The sequence below is a fragment of the Aspergillus ibericus genome (genome assembly GCF_003184845.1).
Source record: "Aspergillus ibericus CBS 121593 unplaced genomic scaffold BO80scaffold_7, whole genome shotgun sequence".
Taxonomy (NCBI): domain Eukaryota; kingdom Fungi; phylum Ascomycota; class Eurotiomycetes; order Eurotiales; family Aspergillaceae; genus Aspergillus; species Aspergillus ibericus.
Window position 1 is genome coordinate 596,943 of NW_020292105.1, and position 19,046 is coordinate 615,988.

Here is a 19,046-nt window from a genome sequence, read left to right on the forward strand (position 1 = left end):
GCGCTATGCCCCTCAGATTTTAGAACTTCTTCTTACTTTCCACTATCGTCGCGTGTCTCGTCCACGTCGTGTTTTCACAGATTATGATCCAGCAAGCCCTGCGATCTGCTCACTCTTTGCGTTGTTTTACTCACTATCCTCTCGCAACGAAGCGTTCTAAAGACCACATATTCCTGTCACCGCACCACACCTTCTGCTCACACCCGATGGTTGCCAAGCGGCCTGTGATAGGATGTACAATGAGCTCTGCGACAAAGTCTAGCAGATTCCCCATGTCATCCAGTCACTGTAGTTACGATCGCAACGATGTGCGCATAGGCTTCGACCCGTACAATTACACTAGTGGACGCTGGCTTCGTGGTGACAAAATGGAGCGAGCCTCTCGTTACATCGGCTTTGACTTCAACGCCCTTTGTCGTAAAATCCTTGAGTTATCACCAGAAGCAAGCAGCATCATAAACTGTGAAAAGATTGAGGGAGGCTTCAATAGGGTCTTTGTATTTGAATTAAACAATGCAAAACGGATTGTGGCGAGGCTTCCTTTCAAGCTGGCCGGCCCAGCACAGCTTACCACCAGTTCAGAAACTGCCACCATTAGGTATTGTGAGTAAAGAATCGAGATTCCATAGATTTATTGGCTAACATACAACTTGCTCTCAGTACAAATCAACACTAGCATCCCCATACCAAGAGTACTCGACTGGAGCCACGATGCGGCGAGTGTCGACAACACTATTGGCAGCGAATACATCATCATGGAGCATGCTGCTGGAATTCCGTTGCATAAGAGGTGGGACCAAATGGCCGGTGACCAGCGTGTTAAGTGCATAGACGCAATCTATCGGAAGATCAAAGAAGTGGTTAACCTAAGATTCCCAGCTTTTGGGAGTCTATACTTTGCTAACAGCCCTGTCTGTTCCGACAACAAATATGCAGTTGATGAGGAGTTCTGTATCGGAACACATTGTGGAACCAGATACTGGGACTGTGAGGGTAGAGCAAACAGTAATTCTAATAATCTAAAACCAAACCGGGGACCCTGTGAGTCATAAAGGCAAACAAAAATCGCTTGATGCATCACTTACAAGAATTTAGGGGCTAATTTTGACGAATTCTGCGACGGCCTCGTTGATGCTGGTCTTTCAAGACTTCCCCCCGTGGACTCCGAAATAGAAAGTAAGCCGTCCTATCATGGCTCAGTTGAAACACACAGATTCCTGCTAGGAAGTACGCGGAGACTTCTAAGGAGCATGTCTGGAGATCCTCGAATAAGCTCTTCTACAACACCGCTATTGTTCCATCCAGACCTCCATAAAAGAAACATCTTTGTTTCGGAGGACGATCCTTCCATAATTACAGGGATTATTGACTGGCAAGCCGCCAGCATTGAGCCAGCCTTTTGGTACGCGGATGAAGTCCCCGATTTTGCGACAGGAAATGAAATCTGCAACCAAGCGTTCGATGTCTGTTCTCAATTCCTTACACCTACGCTTTCCACTCCGAGACTAATGGATCAAAATCTATTCCGACCATTTCGATACAGCTACAGGACATGGAAAGATGGAGCTGTAGCTTTGCACCACGAATTGATCGAGACATCTCGATACTGGGAAAAACTTGGGTTCGCAGGCCAATGTCCTTTCGCTTTACCTCCGCCTAAGGAACTTGCGACCCATCAAAAGCAATATAAACTTTTTGAAGCGGCGCAGAATCTGAGATGTGACCTGTCAGACTTGCTTAACACGGCCTCTGATGGATGGGTCCCAGTAGAGGATTGGGAAACGACACAGGCTGCACATATCGAGCTTTTCGATGGGATGTTGCAGGCTGTGCTAAGTAACCAAGAGGCTGATCCCGATGAGCCTGTGAAGGATGAAGAAACACTCAGGTCCATTTGGCCTTTTGATATATGAACCACCATAATTGTGGCGTTCCAAATGTCCAACACACCTGCCCAAGGCCCACGATTTCCGGCCGACAGAGGATGCTACAGCATCTACTATTCTACAGCCAGAATTTGACTCTTTTCCAATATCACAAGACAATATCAGCCTGCGGCAGGGATTTTCGCGACTGAAGCGCCGACGTTTAGTCCCAAGACAGCCCGGTTGCGGGTGTTTCAGGTCAACATCGGGCCAATGTCTGGATTGATGGAGTGCTATGCAGCACTTCACGTGATGGCTGGGTTCCGAATCAATGGTGTATGTTTTCATCTTCTGGTGGTGCTTCTATGCAGGCTTTGTATTGTGGTCTGTCTAATCTTCTCGAAGCTTGCCCTGGGTTTCGCAGCCGACTACAACAGGCTTGGTACTATGTATCTTAAATGGCCAGCTCTTTGACAAACGTCACGAAATGCCAAGATAAAAGACTGGCCAAGTTCGTGAAGGCAAGCTCGTTGAATCACCCTTGAGGTCTGATGACGGATAAAATGTTGTGGTCGGAAGCACTAGCTCCATTAACTAGGGGTGATTAGCTGGGGATTTGCGCTACTTCCCGCCTTCTGTCTACTCACTAAGGGCTGTAATTATGAGTCGTCGGCTGTTGATATCTGATATCCTTCAGTTATAGACCCTAGTCTCGGTGGCATGGAGCAGAGGGGCACCAGTGTGGTGATATTGATTCTCAGTATCCCTTCCCACCGCGAGTCTGTCAGGTTTCTATGTAAGGATATGGAGGACTACAGATTGATTTGATGCAGCACAACTATACTGCCCGATGTGCCAATCGACATATTCTAACGATAGCTGCTGGGCCCATCGCGACAGGATGTCCCGCCGTTCCATGCGAGCTCATGTCGAGTAGACAGAAAGGAGGACGATCGCCTTGGCAGAAGGAGTGAATGGTGATCAAGAGGCAACTTGCTGTGGAACTTCGGTGAGAGACGTGTGCTTGACGTTGAGGGCAGTGCCCTTCGTCTTACGTGGTTTTCTCGCCCCCGAAGGCGACGTTCGTGGTCAATGCTGGACTGCATCCAATATGGCGCTGAACATGGAGTGCAGGGTGGTAGCTACTTATAAGAACATTGATCTACTATTGAATGCAGATCACATAGCGGGCGAAATTATTGTCCGCCGGGGATCGTCCTCCCGCGTGTCTCCCCGGTTCGTTCCTGTCAGCAAACTTCGATAGTTGATCTTTCCGTCGACGACCATCCGCGGAGACCTCGTATCGTTGAGCTAATAACGTCTCGCTTCAGGGGTTCTCTACTGCTCGCCTCTCCATCCGAGACCCTTAGAGCGATCCTAGTGTCTGTCTCCGCATCCTGGACCCTCCCCTGCATACGTTCCCACCCGCACAAACTTTGACTTTGTTGTGAGGAGACCACGAGAGGCCTGAGCGACCACGCTGCTCCCGCCATCCTCGCCATCATCAAGATCATCTCCCCGAGCCCTCGGCATGGCTACTCCAACGACTCAAATAAGTATCCCATCATCCACCAGCTCACAACCTCTACCCCATTCACAATGCATCCTCCTCACCCATGCCCATCAAACGCGACAACCCCACAGGGCGACTTCTTCCCGATATATACCGAGACTCCCATCTAATCCACATCTTCACAGCCTTTGCCGCCATCTCCTGCTACAATGCCATCGAACTCATCATCCTCTGTTTATCCGTTTTCAAACGCCGCGGGAGTACATACTTCTGGTCTCTCCTCATTGCATCCATAAGCATCATCCCCCAATGCGTAGGCTACATCCTCCTCTTTTCCCACCCCGAAATCTCCCCCTACGGCTCCGTCACCTTGATCCTGATCGGCTGGTGTGGGATGATAACCGGCCACTCGCTTGTACTCTGGTCCCGCCTTCACCTCGTCCTCCAAGATCCGCGAATCCTTCGCTATCTCCTCCGTCTCATCATCATAGACGACATCCTCCTCCAAATCCCCATCACAGTCCTCTTATACGGAACCGTCTCCTCTGACTGGCAACTCTTCAACACCGGCTACAACATCATGGAACGGATCCAACTCGTGGGCTTCTGTCTCCAAGAAGCCCTCCTATCCGGGATTTACGTCTGGGAGGCAGCAAAACTATTACAACTTCGTCCGGAGGCTCGACATCGTCGGATCCTCGCCCAGCTCATCTTAATTAATGTTCTCGTTCTGGTACTGGATTTTGCGGTCGTGGGGATCCAGTATGCTGGGTTTTATGCTGTGCAGGTCATGTTTAAACCCGTGGCGTATAGTATTAAGTTGAAGCTCGAGTATGCTATCTTGGGTCGTTTGGTGAAGGTTGTCAAGACGGCGAGTATTCGGGATTCGTTGAGTACGCAGGTCTTTGATGTGCTGCCTTCGGCGGATGGGGTGAGGCATGGAGAGGATGGGTTTATAGATGGCGGTCAGAGGGCTGTTGTGCAGTTACAAAAGGGGCGTATGATGAGTAGTGGATCATGAAATTATGTCGAATAATGTAGTATCGTGTGGGATATTGTAGAGTCTTGTGAAGGGAAGGTGAAGGGAAGGTAGGCCTTCGGTTGTAATGTCAGAGAACGTCATGGGAGATGAACGTGTGTTTAAGCTTGGCTCACTTATCCTTTGGCAGTTTGACCGCCCCAGAGCCCTTTTTAGACGAATTCTATGGCGTGATAGGGATTCTATCCAAAAGATGAGGGACGGGTGTGATGGCTGGCCACCGTTATATGGCTGCTGCTCATTTCTACCTCCCAAGCGATCTCAGGATTCATATGACTAGTACGGATGAAACATCGCTGAAACTTTACTAATGAAACGGTAGTGATAAAAGGTGATATTTTTGGTATTTTTCTTTTTCGCCTTTTTTTGGCCTTTAGTTACATTTTCAAGAGCAGGGATATTTCATGCCAAACTCCGCTTTTGCCCTGCTAATACATCAGGAGTTGACTCACCACGGGCTCACAACATCTGCTTCACTGAGCTTTGACGATTCTCCCGGGTGGTACTTTCAGTTCTTTCCGCCTCGTCACACCAGGTCCCAAGGGTTGACAGCCTCATTCTGAGCCTTGTCCTTCTCCTCAAGCTGTCTGATGCGTCTCTTGAGAGTTTCCAGATGGACTTCCATTTCTTCAGCCGCCTGCTTGAGAAGGGGCAGGTTATCGATAGTCTCGGGACCAAGGGGGAAGGGAATCACATCTCCGTCGAGGCGACAGCTCAGAGACGGGGACATCAGGTTGTCACGCTCCGATTTGATGTCGCGGATCGGATCCCAGAAGCTCTGGCTTTTGATGGGGGTCTCATGATTCATCTCAGTTCCGCCAGGAGTAGGAGTTGCATTGCAAGGTCTCAGAGCAAACTCTCTTCCTTGGCCGTAGGTGTCATCACTGGAGAGATGATCCTGAGAGTTGGGAGAGGCGTTTTCGTCGGAACCACGGGAAACTAGATCTGTTAACATCCAAAAGTGTTATGAGAAACGATCATTTTACTTACTCAGGTTGCAGTAACGTCTGCTAAAACGACAGCACGCGCAGGCTCCATGCATATTGCCGCCTTCTTTGGTATCAAAGCCAACGACGCAAGTTTTCCAAACGCTCTTATTGTATCTGCAGTGGTGGCACGGCTGCTCCACCTCGAAACCACGAGTCTGAGCAAAGGCTGCAGTCTGCGAGACAATATCCTTTAGAGGCCTGCGAACCGGCAAGCCGTTCTCGTCAACTCGCCAGTCGAGCTTGCGAAGAACGGGCAGCTGGTGGTATTCCAGCACCGCGTCGTTCGGTTTCTGTCCTAGAAGAGGAAGGTCATCATAGCCAACACCAGCGACGACTGCTGAGGATTTGAGTCAAATTCTTTGCTTCATCTCAGTCGACTAGACTGCTGAGTGTCACTTACGCTCGGCGGTAGGAACCTCGACCCTCACAGGGCTGTCTTGGCCGGCCTTGACCTCGACCACCTTGGGCGCCAGGAGACGAAAAATAGCAGACTCCTCCATAGGGACAAGCCGATACTTGGTAGTGGTGATCGTGATGTGAAGAGCGGAGCGAGTCATCTTGGAAGGAGGGGTGCTCTCAGGCAGGTGCATGTTGACGCCGAGAGAATTGGTTGCCCCCGACGGCGGATCTTGTGTTGAGGATGACACGATGTGAAGGAGAAGTGAATTGTGTTAGGACTCTCATATGCAATCAGCCCTCTGGTATACTACACCATGGCTTACTAAGAACGTGAAAGGTGACCCCCCTCTATCCCCCTTTGTTCACTGAGCTGATCTGCTTCAGCACATTGCCATGACATATTTAAATCCGATAGAACCTCTACGTGCAGACCACGGTAATGAAAAACTCAAAGTCATCTAAGTACCCTGCAGAGGATCAAGTATTCTGCTCAACAAATGTCATTCTCATGATCTAGTCCCTTAATATGTTGTAGTACACCAGACTGATTAATCTCATACTATATGCTTCTATCCTGGACTGTTGTATGACATGACGTAATGTGAAGCAGCGCGGTAACACCAATACCAAACTTACCGTACGGGCCGCTGGCGACCCCGACTTGCGATTTAGTCTCAACGCCAACAAATCCTCTAGCCAGCAGTCCATGGGGATCCTTGACGGACTTCCATGGGCTTTGCTGGCAACCGAACCAATTGAGCAGCTGGTGCAGGTTTCCACCGGCCCCACGCTTTATCATGGAGAGCCTTGATGATGTGTCACTCTCGAGAGAGGGTGCAGATGACAGAAGCCTTGGTCCTCTTGACGACCAGTCTTCCAGAGCAGTGTCCCTGATAGACAGCAGTCCCCCGAACTCCACCTCCGATCTGAACTTCCCATACGCAGATGCCTCCTTTACCTCGGGCTCGAGCACCAAATTCCCCGAAGAGCAGACGGAGTCCGCCTCCCGAAGCTTCATCGACCATGACGACGACCTCAGATCGCCCCGCGCTTCCTCGCCGCTCGGCCCATTACCCCATAATCCCCCAGCGGTACCTGCCATGAGTGAAGACGGGGGTGATGCAGGAGATGAAGAGCCCCAGGTTGCGACATCCTTTGAGCGGGATTCCACGCCAACCTCGGCGCAAAAGCAACGCTCCGCGTTCTTTGACGCGGGAGAGGATGAGGGTATTACTCGCATTCATAAGTTCTCTCTGTATGAGACAGCGACTCGGTTCTACATGGTCGGCATGGACTTGACAGAGACCCGATTTAAGATCTTGAAGATCGACCGGACGTCCGAATCAGGCGACCTGAGCGTCTCGGAGGACGACATCGTGTACAGCAAGAGAGAGATTTGGCAGTTGTTGGATACGATCGATGACGGGAATAAAAGCACGGGTGGATTGAAAATCAAATGCAGCGCGTGGGCTCTGCTTGGATTCATCAGATTCACGGATGCTTACTACATGCTCTTGGTGACCAAGAGAAGCCAGGCGGCTATGCTCGGCGGACATTATGTTTATCAAATTGATGGAACGGAGCTCATTTCGTTGACAACATCGAGCTCATCTCGGCTCAGGCCGGAGAAAAACCCAGAGGAGGTGCGATATATCGCTATTTTAAACAACCTGGACCTGACTCGGTCCTTCTACTTCAGCTATTCTTATGATATTACCAACACATTGCAGCGCAATATCTGTCGGGAGCGCAAAGCCAACCAGGACGAGCGTCCTAAACAATGTCAACAAGACTACAATACGATGTTTATCTGGAACCACCATCTTCTGGGACCGGCCTTTGAGACACTGAAAAATCCTTGGGAATGGTGTCTGCCCATTATCCATGGCTATGTCGAGCAGGCCAAGATGTCGGTGTATGGGCGGCTGGTTTACATTACCATCATTGCGCGTCGCTCTCGTTTCTTTGCGGGAGCTCGCTTCTTGAAACGAGGCGCCAATGACCTGGGCTACGTGGCAAACGATGTCGAAACAGAACAGATTGTGGCTGAGATGACGGCCACATCATTCCATGCCCCTGGCCCAAATCTCTACGCCAACCCCTTGTATACCTCTTACGTGCAGCATCGCGGAAGTATTCCCCTTTACTGGACGCAGGAAAACTCAGGCGTGTCTCCCAAGCCGGATATTGAACTCAACCTTGTTGACCCGTTCTACTCGGCGGCCGCGCTGCACTTTGACAACCTTTTCGAAAGATATGGCGCACCAGTCTACGTTCTCAATCTCATAAAGTCACGAGAACGGACACCACGAGAATCCAAGCTCCTCAAGGAATATACCAATGCTATCCAATACCTCAATCAATTCCTACCAGAGGATAAAAAGATCATATATCAGCCCTGGGACATGAGTCGTGCTGCCAAAAGCCGAGACCAAGACGTTATGGGAACCCTGGAACACATCGCGGGCGAGATCATTCCGAAGACGGGCTTCTTCAAGAACGGATACGATGTTGAGTCTGGGCTACAGCTGCAGAACGGTATCGCGAGAACAAACTGCATCGACTGCCTTGACCGGACGAATGCTGCACAATTCGTCATCGGAAAACGCGCCCTGGGATATCAACTCCACGCACTGGGAATTATTGAGGGAACATCGGTTGAGTATGATACAGATGCTGTCAATTTGTTCACCGACATGTGGCACGATCACGGTGATACGATTGCAATCCAGTACGGTGGTTCGCACCTGGTCAATACTATGGCCACGTACCGCAAAATCAATCAGTGGAGCAGTCATTCTCGAGACATGGTGGAGAGTTTCAAGAGATATTACAACAACTCCTTCCTCGATGCCCAACGCCAGGAAGCGTACAATCTGTTCCTCGGCAATTACATCTTCTCGCAAGGACAGCCGATGCTGTGGGACTTGTCAACCGACTACTACTTACACCACGCTAACCCCCGGTCCTGGTCTGACAAGAAACGACCCAACTACATTTGCTGGTACACTCCTAACAATCTCGAAGAAAAAGAACTGCCACCGCCTCCGCGACCCCCGAAGGAAGCTCTCTCCCACTACGACGATTACTGGCTCGAGTACTACAGGCCGATGGCGGTGTCATCGTTCTCTAAGATCTTCTCTTACAGGATGAACTCAACCCTCCGTTATCTTCCTTTCCGGCCTGGCTCCGGTGCACCCTACGATATCAGTCCGTTTGTTCCCCGGATTCCACACGATCAGATCAACCGCGAGCGACACCCCCCACGCAGTGTCAAGATCCAAGAACCGCTGAAGACCTCCATAGACCCATCAGGCCGTCCCCAACTTGGCAGCAACGCCACATCCCAGTCCAGCTACAACTGGATCCACCAACTACCCTCAGCCGACAAACAACCCCCATCAGCAGGCATCATGAAAGCAACCTCGTTCGGACTCCCCCAATCCTTCAACTCCATGCAATCTTCCCAAGAATCCAACACTCCCAGCAAAGCCCAAATCGCCCAATGGACCCTCGGCCAGCTCGTCACCGACTCGCTCAACCCCTCCGTCACCGCCGCAGAAGCGGAAGAATACGAACGCTACATCAACCACCCACTCAAGGTCCCTCTCGTCGTCACCTCCGAGGATGAACTAACCGCCACCTCCATCCGCGAACACGAATCCAGCCTAGACCTCCTGGAATACGCCAACAAATGCAACGTCGAAGAAACCACCCTCGAATCCAATGCCGAGGAGAATCTCGCTGACTATGCCGAGTTCCTGGATGTATCTGAGGGTGGACTCACTGTGGTGGCGGAGGATTATGAGAAGAAGCGCTATAAGCGGTATAGGCAATGGCTCCGGGGAAAGAGTCTCTTCAAACAGCGTGTCGATATGTAAATGAGTACGGTTTATATTGTTATTGTTCATTACGACAGATATGATATGTTACGATGTGATATGATACCCATTCATTTAGCATAGCATAGCATAGCATAGCACGCACATAGTCGATACATTCATTCATATGTTCAATCAGATCTACAAAATCCACAATATCCTCACATCACACATACACACATACCTCCATTCAACCTCAAACCAAACCAACCAAACCCAACCTAAACCCCGAAAAACCGCCCATCCCCCCCATCAACCACCCCCAAAAGCAAGTCCCTCAAAGCCTCATCAGCATCAACCACCTCCCTAATCTCCTTCTCAAACGCCTCCTTCGCCTCCATCACGTCCTCATCCCCCCGCAACTTCTCATCCGGATTCTCCAACGCAACGCGCAGTAAACAAACCACGCCCTTCAACTCCATTTTCAACTTTTCTAACACAGCACCCTCATCACTACCATCCCGATTCTGCCGTTCCCTAATCTCATCCTCCACACCAAGCCAGCATTTACAAGCCGCGGCCACGATCTCGCCCCTCCAGGCCCAGATCCTCGGGTATGCGTTCAGAATCACCGCTCTCGTGACGGCCACGCCGGCAAGAAGTAATGGTGGGTGGGCGGTTCCGAATGGGTTCGAGAGGGTATTGTAAATGAGGGGGATAATTTCCTGGAGGTATTTTGTTGTGTGGATGGAGAGGTCGAAGATTGTGTCGTGGATCTGGGTTAAGAGGAGGGTGGAGAGACGCGGGTGTGGGAAGGAGGCGAGGGTGGTTTGTTGGTCGTCTGTGGGAGTTAGGGTACTGATGTGGTGGAAGGAGGGGATGAGGTTTTCGCGGAGGAGGTTGGCGAGGTGTGTTTGGTAGGGGGGGTTGAGGTTTGTTGTGGATTGGGATGGGGGTTGGGTGAGGTAGCTGGTTTTGAAGAGGAGGCGGAGTGCTGGGTAGGCGACTGAGAGGATCCGGATGGAGTCGTCTTCTGGGGTTATGGTGGGGAGGGATAGGAGGCATGGTTTGATGGCGTCGGAGAAGACGGAGGAGAGGTTGGTTCGTTGGAGAATGGTGGATTGGGTTGCTCGGATGGGGTGGAGGAGGTGGGTGAGGAGAGCGCAGCCGCGGGTTTTGTACGGGATGGTCTCGTCGTCGATGAGGGCGAGGATTGGAGGGACGAGTAGGGGGAAGTGGGATTCAAGACGTTTGATGTCCGTGGGCTGGACGGTGTTAGTGGTGGGTTGGTGCTGGGTTGAGTTGGTCGGGAGAGGGGGGTTACCTGGTACTGGCTCACGATCCAGGAGAAAACGGTGGTCGCGTAGACGTCGTATGCTCGCCATGGCTTGGATTCGGGATCGAGGATGCTGGTGTCAAATCGAGGCAGAGGGACAGGGTGGAAGTCCTTGCGACCTGCTGCTGTGATGGCCGGGTTTCTGGTCTTGGTGAAGAGGGGTCGGATTCTCTCTTTCAGGATAGTTTCGAGGACGGCCCAGAAGGATGTGTCTGGGGTGGAGCGTGAATCTGTGCTGAATCTCTCTAGTAATGCAATCGAGGTTGTGCGAGAGTCTTCTGTTGTCCATGGGTCTGCTTCAGAGGTAAAGCTTGCCAGGGCGAGGATGATGTCAGGCACATCAGCTGCTCTAGGTACTGGAAGGAAACAGTTCAATTCTGCGATCACTGATATTGATAGTGATGATCTCAGCTTATCCTCACGAACGAGAGCGTCCTTCTTTTCTATGGCCAGTCAGCATGTGGGCATGCGAAGGAGAAGGGAGGTCCAGGATCCTACCGCTCTGCTCGTCTATTGTGTCTGCGTACACTGCATATGGAAGAGCAAGTCGACTTGCCCAGGCATAGATATGGTTTGCTGTATCTTTATCGGACTCCGATAGTTCTTTGGAGCTGCGGAGTCGCAGGAATTCCCGGGCAAGGAACAAGTTTTCAGAAACCTGCATAGTTAGGTTAGTAGTCCGATATTAACGCAATAAACTTTGACTTACCGACACATTTATTAGCTTTTGCTGAGGAGAAATTATCTCCCACAAAGCCCTCAGTTCTCCAGGGACGGTGATGTTGGCGAGCACCGAGTCTGGGATGCGAGCATCACCTCGGTGGAGGGCCTCACGTGCCGCTGTGCGTAGCTCCTCCATCGACTTATGCAGTTACTATTTACGAGTAGTTGCTCCTATATGCAGAGCACTATTGTGGTATGCAATAAAAGTAGATGATTAAAGGTAAGCCTCGCGGGCAGTTACAATGAAGAGTTGCGAATAGATCCATCGCCGTCGGCAATTTTATCGAGCGGTAAGTGACGGGAGCCGAAGAATGCCCATTTACTACAGTGCGCAAATCGAACATTTCTAGGATAGAACAACACAGAACACGACAGGTTCACTGTGCCCACCGGGTATTTATTAATTTGCAGGAATGCCTAATTCTTCTTTTCTAAGAGACAGCTCTTCCAGCACCTTTCCCTTGTCGGCAATCTCCGGATGCAACAGCTGCCATTTCACCACCATATCCGTGGCTCTCGACATCCAGGGCCCAGGCTTGCAACCGAAAGCCTTCACAATATCGCTGCCGTTGACAAGTGACTTCAACTCATATACATCCTGCAAGTCCTGCTCTTCGATGTAGGAGATGAACCGGTCATACGCTTGCACCACTACCGCTAAATCAGTACTGTGCCTCTCATAGATAAGCTGCGAAACGGAAGCTTCTCACCTTTGATAAAATCGCCTCCATTCATAATCTCCTGGAGAAGGGCAAGGAGGATACAAAGCCTCCAGTCCTTCTTCCATGAGCGAATGTACAGTCCGATCCGCTGTCGTACCTCTGCTGCCGTTCCGTCCATTCTTCCCTCAAGGAGAGAGTTCTTGACGTCTGTAATGGCCTGCCAGTTATATGCTGCATCTCCAATCACTCCCATCGTCTTATTATCGGATCGGAGGCTGTCTCGAGCTACTTCTGCTGTCCGAGCAGGCAAAGGTTTCGCCTTAGGGCCCTTCGCAACGCGAGCCGGTACACTTGACCATGGAGCAAATGCTGCAATCGTCCAGGCATAGTAGGTTTCGAGCTTGTCACGTATAAGGAATTTGCGCACATGTTGGACGATGGCCTTGGGGTCGTCATCACGAGGCTTAAAGATCCTCTCCAGTGCATTGTACCCCAAGGGCCATGACGAGGTATCCGCCCGCGCGTCATCCTGGTGATTGGCAAAAATGGTTGGGTACAGCCCGAGACTATCGATAAGTTGCAGTGCACCGCGAGGATCAGGACCTAGAATCGTGAGCCAGTTGCACGTCGCTGAAAACCAAGGTTCCACCACAAACCTTGAAGCATTTTCTCCATCTCCTTCCCCACACGTTCTCTGCTAATCTTGAGCTTGAGGGCCTCGCCAATATAGTCATTCCGCATCGCCTGCTGTGTCTCCTGGTCGATATTGTAACCCAGTCGGCTGGCAAACCGGATCAGGCGCAACACGCGCAACGGGTCGTCCTGGAAGGTTTGGTATGGCTCCATCGGGGTACGGACGATATGTTTCTGCATGTCATCCAAGCCTCTGCCAGTCAAATCTTCAACCTTGGACTCGTTCAGATTATAGAAAAGCGCATTGATCGTCGCATCGCGGCGCATCGCGTCTTCCTCGGCCGTTCCAAATTCCATCTGTGGGTTCCGACTATCTTCTGAGTAGGTTTCTTTTCTCAAATTAACCAGATCGATATCGAGGCCAAAGATCCGTGTTGTCACCGTCTCCAGATGCTTAGATTTCTCGGGGTTCGCTTCAATTTTGTGTAGACTGGCAATGGCATGCTTAAACTCGCCATTGGGGTGGTTTTGCCTGTACTTGTCCAGGTTTTCTGGTCTATCCATGTATTCCTTGAGTAACAAGCCAAACTGATATCCCGTCATGTTATTGATGCCGACATCGACATCATTACTGCCCACACCTAGCAACTTGTCCCGCACCCATCCTCCAGTGAATCGTAGCACCGTGAGGTCTGCATCCCTCCGCCCTTCCGCAATTGCCTTATCACGTATGTACTCCGCAACATCGAGTAAGAGGGTTTTCAGTGTATTCTCAAGTGGGGTGAGTTGTATGGTGGGAAGGGGTTGTGTCATGGTGCCAACGGCGGCCTGAAGCGGGGCAGGAGTAGAAACGCGCCGTCTTTTGCTTGCTCGTGGAGGGGATGGGCTGGAGGTTCTCCGATGGCTCATGGACGAGCGGCGCGAGGGAAATGAAGGCTTTGGGCTATGGCTATAGGCACGGGGTATCAACGGGGAACTTCTGCGAAGAAAAAGAGGCCTGAATGCGGCGGAACCATCAGTTGGCGGAGAGAGAGGGACGGGCAGGCGGCATTGGCGGCTTTTAGGAGGCAGGTAGAAGAGGGATGTTCTGAACATAGGTAACAGCCATACCCGAGTGAGTCACAGAGAATGGCACAGTGAAGCACAGACTATTGAGTCATGAAGATCATCGGCGTGGTGGCACAGCAAGCATCCTGAGGCAGGTCGAGGCACAGCAACCAACACCAATTGCCCGGCAGATTCCTGCGGGCGATCATCACCGCCTTCCCGGAAGTCAACAATCGGCCAACAATAGGCACACGCCGCAGGCAGGATGCCGTCCAGTGCTAAGTCCCCTTAGCTTTGGCTGTGCCTAATTCTAGTCCAAGCTCTCGCCTTCTACTACCGGGAAACTGTCGTTGTGATCCTATTGTCTCCTCAAGTTCCCGCGAAACAGCCTGCTGCGAGGGACGCATTGGCCGAACGGTGCTATTCGCCCGGCTTGCGCCCCAGGATTCGCCCGCGCTGACTTGGCTTCACTCACTCATCCCTACTGTGTACAACATCGCCGGAACTTTCCCAATTTATTCAACATCTCCTATCAATTCGCTCGGACTCGCACCCTCACCCCTCCCAAACCTCATCCAATTTCTTGTGGGATCTTCCCCACTTAGTCCATGGGCTCTAGGGTCACTTCTACTTTTGTTAACGTCGCATCCCCCACCACTCGGAGTCCATGACATCGCCCGGAGATGCTGCTCCGGTCAAGCCTCCGCCGTCATTCTCGCCCGGCGTTCCCCGTGTTGCATCCAAGTCGAGATATCCAAATCAGCGCCGCGACTCGTCGCCGTCTCTGGATGCAGATCTGGTAGACTCGAGGATTCGGTCTCCGACCCCGCCCCTGACCGCCACGACGTCAGATCTCCCGATCAGGTCCGCATCGCCCCGTGCTCCTTCATTCCGGTCATCAACACCCCAATTGGCCCGATCATCCCTAGGTTCCCCGGTGGAAGGTCGGTTTGATGGCGCAGAGGAAATTCGATCCCTAGTCATACGGTCGTTCTCTCCCGTGGTTGGGGTCTACGCATCAGCAGACACCGATGAGTTAGTACGACAGAAAGGCTTTGCCGGTGGCTTCTGGGAGTTGATCCGTCCGTTCGGTGAGAACGTCCCTGGGAAGATTGTTGTCCGAGACAGTGTGGGGGCAAGTCGTGGCTGGGAAGACTACGGGGTTCGCTTTGTGAACTTGGCTGGCAATAGTTTAACCCCTAATGACTCGAGCACGGGGCGAAGCGCCCCTCTGGCACAGGTGGAAGACGTGTTGGAGAAGCAGCTGGGCTCGACTGATGATCCGCCCAGCGGATCATTGCGCCCAAAAGATTTCTTGAATTTCCCTACAACATCTCCGTTATATAAAGTATTCCTACGACAACTGCTATCGATATCATCAGCCACACCGCATGAGACATTTCGACATCCAGTGGCCAGTGTCATCGCCATTAGTTCGCGCAACACCGCTCCACTTGAGACTCTGAGGCAATTGTACGCAGACACCAACAACGGAGCTAGGAGGTTGCCAGACTGGTGTCATTCGGAATACCTGCGCTACTATGTTCTTGTTCATGATGAGGATCAAGATGATATTGCAGAATCGACCAAGTTATATGACCAAATGAAACGCCACTTCGGATTACATTGCCACTTGTTGAGGCTCCGTAGCAATCAGTGCGTGGTCACCGATGACGACAGTGTCCAAGTACCTGAATGCGAATGGCTCTCCCCTGCTGAGCGACTTTCGGGCAGAGCTGGTAGGACTGCATCCCTGAGAGTACAATCTCATGAGCGCTAACGATTATTAGAGCCCTTGGTTGACCTAGATGCCAACGGGTTTTACCTTTTCGATTCAGACATCATGGCCATTAGGGCTTTCATCCGGGAACTCGTCGCCCAGTCCGTGATACCGTTCATGGAAAACCGAGTCGCCGTCTGGAATGACCAAGTAGCCTCCCGTAGGCGTGGTATAAGTGGGCGGTTTATGTCAATGTCACGCAGATGGGCAGGATTCGGATCTAGCTCTCGTTCCAGTCTCACGGCAGGAGGGGCTAGCGGAAACTATGATGTCGCACATGGTTATTACAAGCCGGATGTGCCTGAAGCTGTGCTGCGCAAGATGGCAGACTTTGCATTCATGCTTCGGGACTGGAAGTTATCGGCGTCTACCTATGAGCTCCTCCGCTCCGACTATGCGAACGACAAAGCATGGAAATACCATGCCGGCGCCTACGAGATGTGCGCCGTAAGCATGCTCTTGAATCCATCTGCAATGGGAACAAAGATGAAGCTCGATGGAATTGATCAAATGTTTGACACAGCCTGCTATTCTTATCTCACACGGTGCTCAGACGCGCCCAATGCTCTCCGATGTCTCACATTGGGTATGGAATTATTGAAGTCCCGCGGGGGATCGGCAGTGGAAAGCGCCGCTCGATGGGCCATGCGGGCCATGGACCTTGGGTTAGTCGGCTCAATCGGTCAGGGCCTCTTCAGTGAACGTGTTTCGGCATGCTATGCCGCGAGGCCACCAGTGAGTGGAATGAAATGGGGCTCTCGACGCAGAAAAGCTGGCATGTGGAGTGTCTTCGCTGCTGACATATGGCTTCGCCTTGGGAAGCCATCACTGGCATCAGCAGCTCTGGAGGAGGCAGAGCGGCTTTACGCAGACGTGCTGAGTGCCGACGGAAGGTTTCCTATGCCCGAGATGCAGACTTTCATCGACAACCTAAGACACGCTGTCAAGGTCGAGTACCTGGAGGCCAGAGGGTTAGACATCCGAGATGATGCCGTCACTGCCGAAACACTAGGCACCGAAGAAACCAGCGAAAAGCTGGACAGACGCATGAATCGCAAATCCCTAATCGCCAACCCGTTGGATTCGGGAGGCCTCGGTCCACCAGGCACGAGGGATGATGACAATGCAGCCAATGACGATTTCGAACGAGCTTAGGATGCAATGATGGTCCGAGGGCGCATGGGGTTTATACACTACTATAGACATGTGTCAATTTAATGTTTCTTGTACGAATTACAATCCACATGTACATCCATCGATATAGTCACATCGTAGCACCAAGCAAGACACCGTGCACGTGACCATATCTTATCGATAAGATCACTGCGGGTGACCTCCCTGACAACCAGCCAGACACGAGCTGGCCCATTATTGACATCAGATCTACCATCTCAGCAGCACACACGCATCAGGGGCGGCCAGCCTACATCAGTGGGACATACACTTCCTGGTCTGCTCAATCCGTTATATACATAATATCAATATACTCTGTTTAATAAAACCCGTCCATAACTAAACCCTCATCCATCACTCTTTCCTCACCACAACAACCACAATGCCCACCCTCCTCCAATACATCCTCTCGCGGGACTCCTTTAGAAAGTCCGTCTTACTTCCCCCCTCTACCCTCCTCGCCTCATGACACACTCTCACTAACCGTATTTACCCAGAAACCGCCTACCTTCTCTCTACTCCGACTTTCCCATCCACCGCAAAACCAACCCCGAAGGATACGCAACCAACATCGCAGCCTGGGAACACGCCCTAACCTCCGCCGCAAGATATGGCTACATCACTCCCTCATCATCTCAGGGGCACCCCTCGACAAAGAAAACCAATCATCTAGTTCTCAGAGCCGATGAATCGCTGTTACGCGAGTTGGAGATCCCGGAGTGTGGAAGGCCGGTGGCTTTGGGTGCCGTTTTTGTATGTTGTTGATATGGCTACGTGCGGATGTGCATATGCAGTGCTAACGGGTTCGTGCGATGGCAGGACGAAGCCACGAGGAATCGAACTATGGTGCCGCTGCACCTGTATCGGAGTAATCCAGCTAGTTTGAAGAAACCGCATTGGGGCATTGATACGTCTGTGTTGAGTCCGTGGGCTGTGATGAGCTGGGGTATGAAGCAGTTGAAGGGTGTAGTGGTGGGGTCTGAGGAGGCGACGCCGAGATTGCAGGCTCAGGAGTTGGTTCTCGTGGAGAACTTGAAGGTGGGTGGGTTATTTAAGGGTTGGGTCATAAAGGCTGACGATTGGTATAGGAGACTGCGGATCGCGTTGTGAAGAAGGCTACGGGGCATAACCCGTCCAAGACGGATTTGGTTTACTCGAAGGAGAGCTTTGTGAATGAGTTTGCGGGAGCTTTGGACGAGGGGAGTCTGTTGTCAGATGCGGATATGGACGTGCTTTTGCTGTATCTGTCTCGCGATAGCGGTGCCATTGCGTATGATGGCAAGGTATGTCTATCTGTGCTGTTTATCCAATACAAGACGCTAATCGTGATGCAGACTATCAAGTTCAGGACCAGTGACGCTCCCAAAGAGATCACAGAGCAGGATACCGCTGTCGCCTCTATCAAAACGCTCATGGCGACTATGACTAAACAGGTGGAGAATTTGGAAAACAAGATCGTCGAATTCAATTCGACTGCCAAAATGGCGCTGCAGAACAAAAACCGTGTTTCTGCGCTTTCGGCTGTGCGCTCGAAGAAGCTGGCGGAGCATAACCTAAAGCAGAGGCTGGATACTCTGATGCAGCTCGAGGAAGTCTATTCCAAGATTGAGCAGGCCACGGATCAGGTTCAATTCGTGAAGGTGATGGAAGCAAGCACCGGGGCCCTTCGTGGCTTGCATAAACAGATCGGCGGAGCGGCGAGGGTTGAAGATGTGGTGGAGGAGTTGCGTGACGAGATGTCCAAGGTGGACGAGGTTGGAAACATCATGAACGAGGCTGGCCCGCAGATTAATGAGACTGAGATCGACGACGAGCTGGAGGAATTGGAAAGCAAGGAGCGGCAGGAGAAGGAAGAGAAGGAGGCGGAGGAGACCCGCAAGAAGCTCGCCGAACTCGACAATCTCGAGCAGCGCGCCAAAGAAGCTGCACGTACAGCTGCAGCGGAGCAAGCTGTTGATTCAGAGTTAGAAGAGCGGCTATCTCGGATGTCTGTCGAGGAAGGTCCTGGCGCCACTGCTTAATGCCAGACGTCGGAACGACTCTCAGCGGACCTGGCAGCCTGCGCA

At 51.6% G+C, this 19,046-nt stretch overlaps 7 protein-coding genes across 7 annotated transcripts; 5 read left to right on the forward strand and 2 right to left on the reverse strand.

Annotated features, from left to right (window-relative positions):
• Positions 1-272: 272 nt before the first annotated feature.
• On the forward strand, positions 273-1,913 carry BO80DRAFT_348561 (uncharacterized protein; the record flags this gene model as incomplete). The annotated part of the gene is made up of 3 exons (XM_025715464.1): positions 273-603; positions 661-1,041; positions 1,096-1,913. The coding sequence occupies 3 exons, from the start codon at positions 273-275 to the stop codon at positions 1,911-1,913; spliced, it is 1,530 nt and encodes a 509-aa protein (XP_025578495.1).
• A 1,313-nt stretch (positions 1,914-3,226) lies between these two features.
• Positions 3,227-4,515, forward strand: BO80DRAFT_257424 (uncharacterized protein). The gene has a single exon (XM_025714703.1). It carries the CDS (start codon positions 3,482-3,484, stop codon positions 4,397-4,399), a length of 918 nt encoding a protein of 305 aa, XP_025578496.1. The 5' UTR covers positions 3,227-3,481; the 3' UTR covers positions 4,400-4,515.
• A 428-nt stretch (positions 4,516-4,943) lies between these two features.
• Positions 4,944-5,732, reverse strand: BO80DRAFT_348490 (DUF3716 domain-containing protein; the record flags this gene model as incomplete). The annotated part of the gene is made up of 2 exons (XM_025715460.1): positions 4,944-5,356; positions 5,408-5,732. Coding segments are annotated over 2 exons (738 nt in total), but the record flags the coding sequence as incomplete, so codon positions are not given.
• Positions 5,733-6,511: 779 nt separating this feature from the next.
• On the forward strand, positions 6,512-9,810 carry BO80DRAFT_422533 (phosphatidylinositol-3,5-bisphosphate 5-phosphatase). The gene has a single exon (XM_025718844.1). It carries the CDS (start codon positions 6,603-6,605, stop codon positions 9,684-9,686), a length of 3,084 nt encoding a protein of 1,027 aa, XP_025578498.1. The 5' UTR covers positions 6,512-6,602; the 3' UTR covers positions 9,687-9,810.
• A 97-nt stretch (positions 9,811-9,907) lies between these two features.
• BO80DRAFT_442174 (tRNA adenylyltransferase) lies at positions 9,908-13,793 on the reverse strand (the record flags this gene model as incomplete). The annotated part of the gene is made up of 7 exons (XM_025721247.1): positions 9,908-10,891; positions 10,951-11,405; positions 11,461-11,620; positions 11,672-11,824; positions 12,140-12,336; positions 12,396-12,950; positions 13,004-13,793. 7 exons carry the CDS (start codon positions 13,791-13,793, stop codon positions 9,908-9,910), a joined length of 3,294 nt encoding a protein of 1,097 aa, XP_025578499.1.
• A 498-nt stretch (positions 13,794-14,291) lies between these two features.
• Positions 14,292-17,048, forward strand: BO80DRAFT_400491 (TRAPP III-specific subunit 85 family protein). Its single transcript, XM_025717521.1, has 2 exons — positions 14,292-15,766; positions 15,818-17,048. Exons 1-2 carry the CDS (start codon positions 14,695-14,697, stop codon positions 16,960-16,962), a joined length of 2,217 nt encoding a protein of 738 aa, XP_025578500.1. The 5' UTR covers positions 14,292-14,694; the 3' UTR covers positions 16,963-17,048.
• A 314-nt stretch (positions 17,049-17,362) lies between these two features.
• Positions 17,363-19,001, forward strand: BO80DRAFT_348211 (putative vacuolar sorting protein SNF7 family protein; the record flags this gene model as incomplete). The annotated part of the gene is made up of 4 exons (XM_025715446.1): positions 17,363-17,409; positions 17,478-17,733; positions 17,800-18,018; positions 18,069-19,001. 4 exons carry the CDS (start codon positions 17,363-17,365, stop codon positions 18,999-19,001), a joined length of 1,455 nt encoding a protein of 484 aa, XP_025578501.1.
• Between the last annotated feature and the right edge of the window lie 45 nt (positions 19,002-19,046).

What these genes read in the sequence shown, in the direction of transcription:
- BO80DRAFT_257424 (XM_025714703.1), top strand. Translation starts at nt 3,482, where the DNA reads ATGCCCATCAAACGCGACAACCCCACAGGGCGACTTCTTCCCGATATA.
- BO80DRAFT_422533 (XM_025718844.1), top strand. Translation starts at nt 6,603, where the DNA reads ATGGAGAGCCTTGATGATGTGTCACTCTCGAGAGAGGGTGCAGATGAC.
- BO80DRAFT_400491 (XM_025717521.1), top strand. Translation starts at nt 14,695, where the DNA reads ATGACATCGCCCGGAGATGCTGCTCCGGTCAAGCCTCCGCCGTCATTC. An exon ending in GCGACTTTCGGGCAGAGCTG is followed by an intron (nt 15,767 to 15,817) that starts GTAGGACTGCAT and finishes AACGATTATTAG; the next exon opens with AGCCCTTGGTTGACCTAGAT.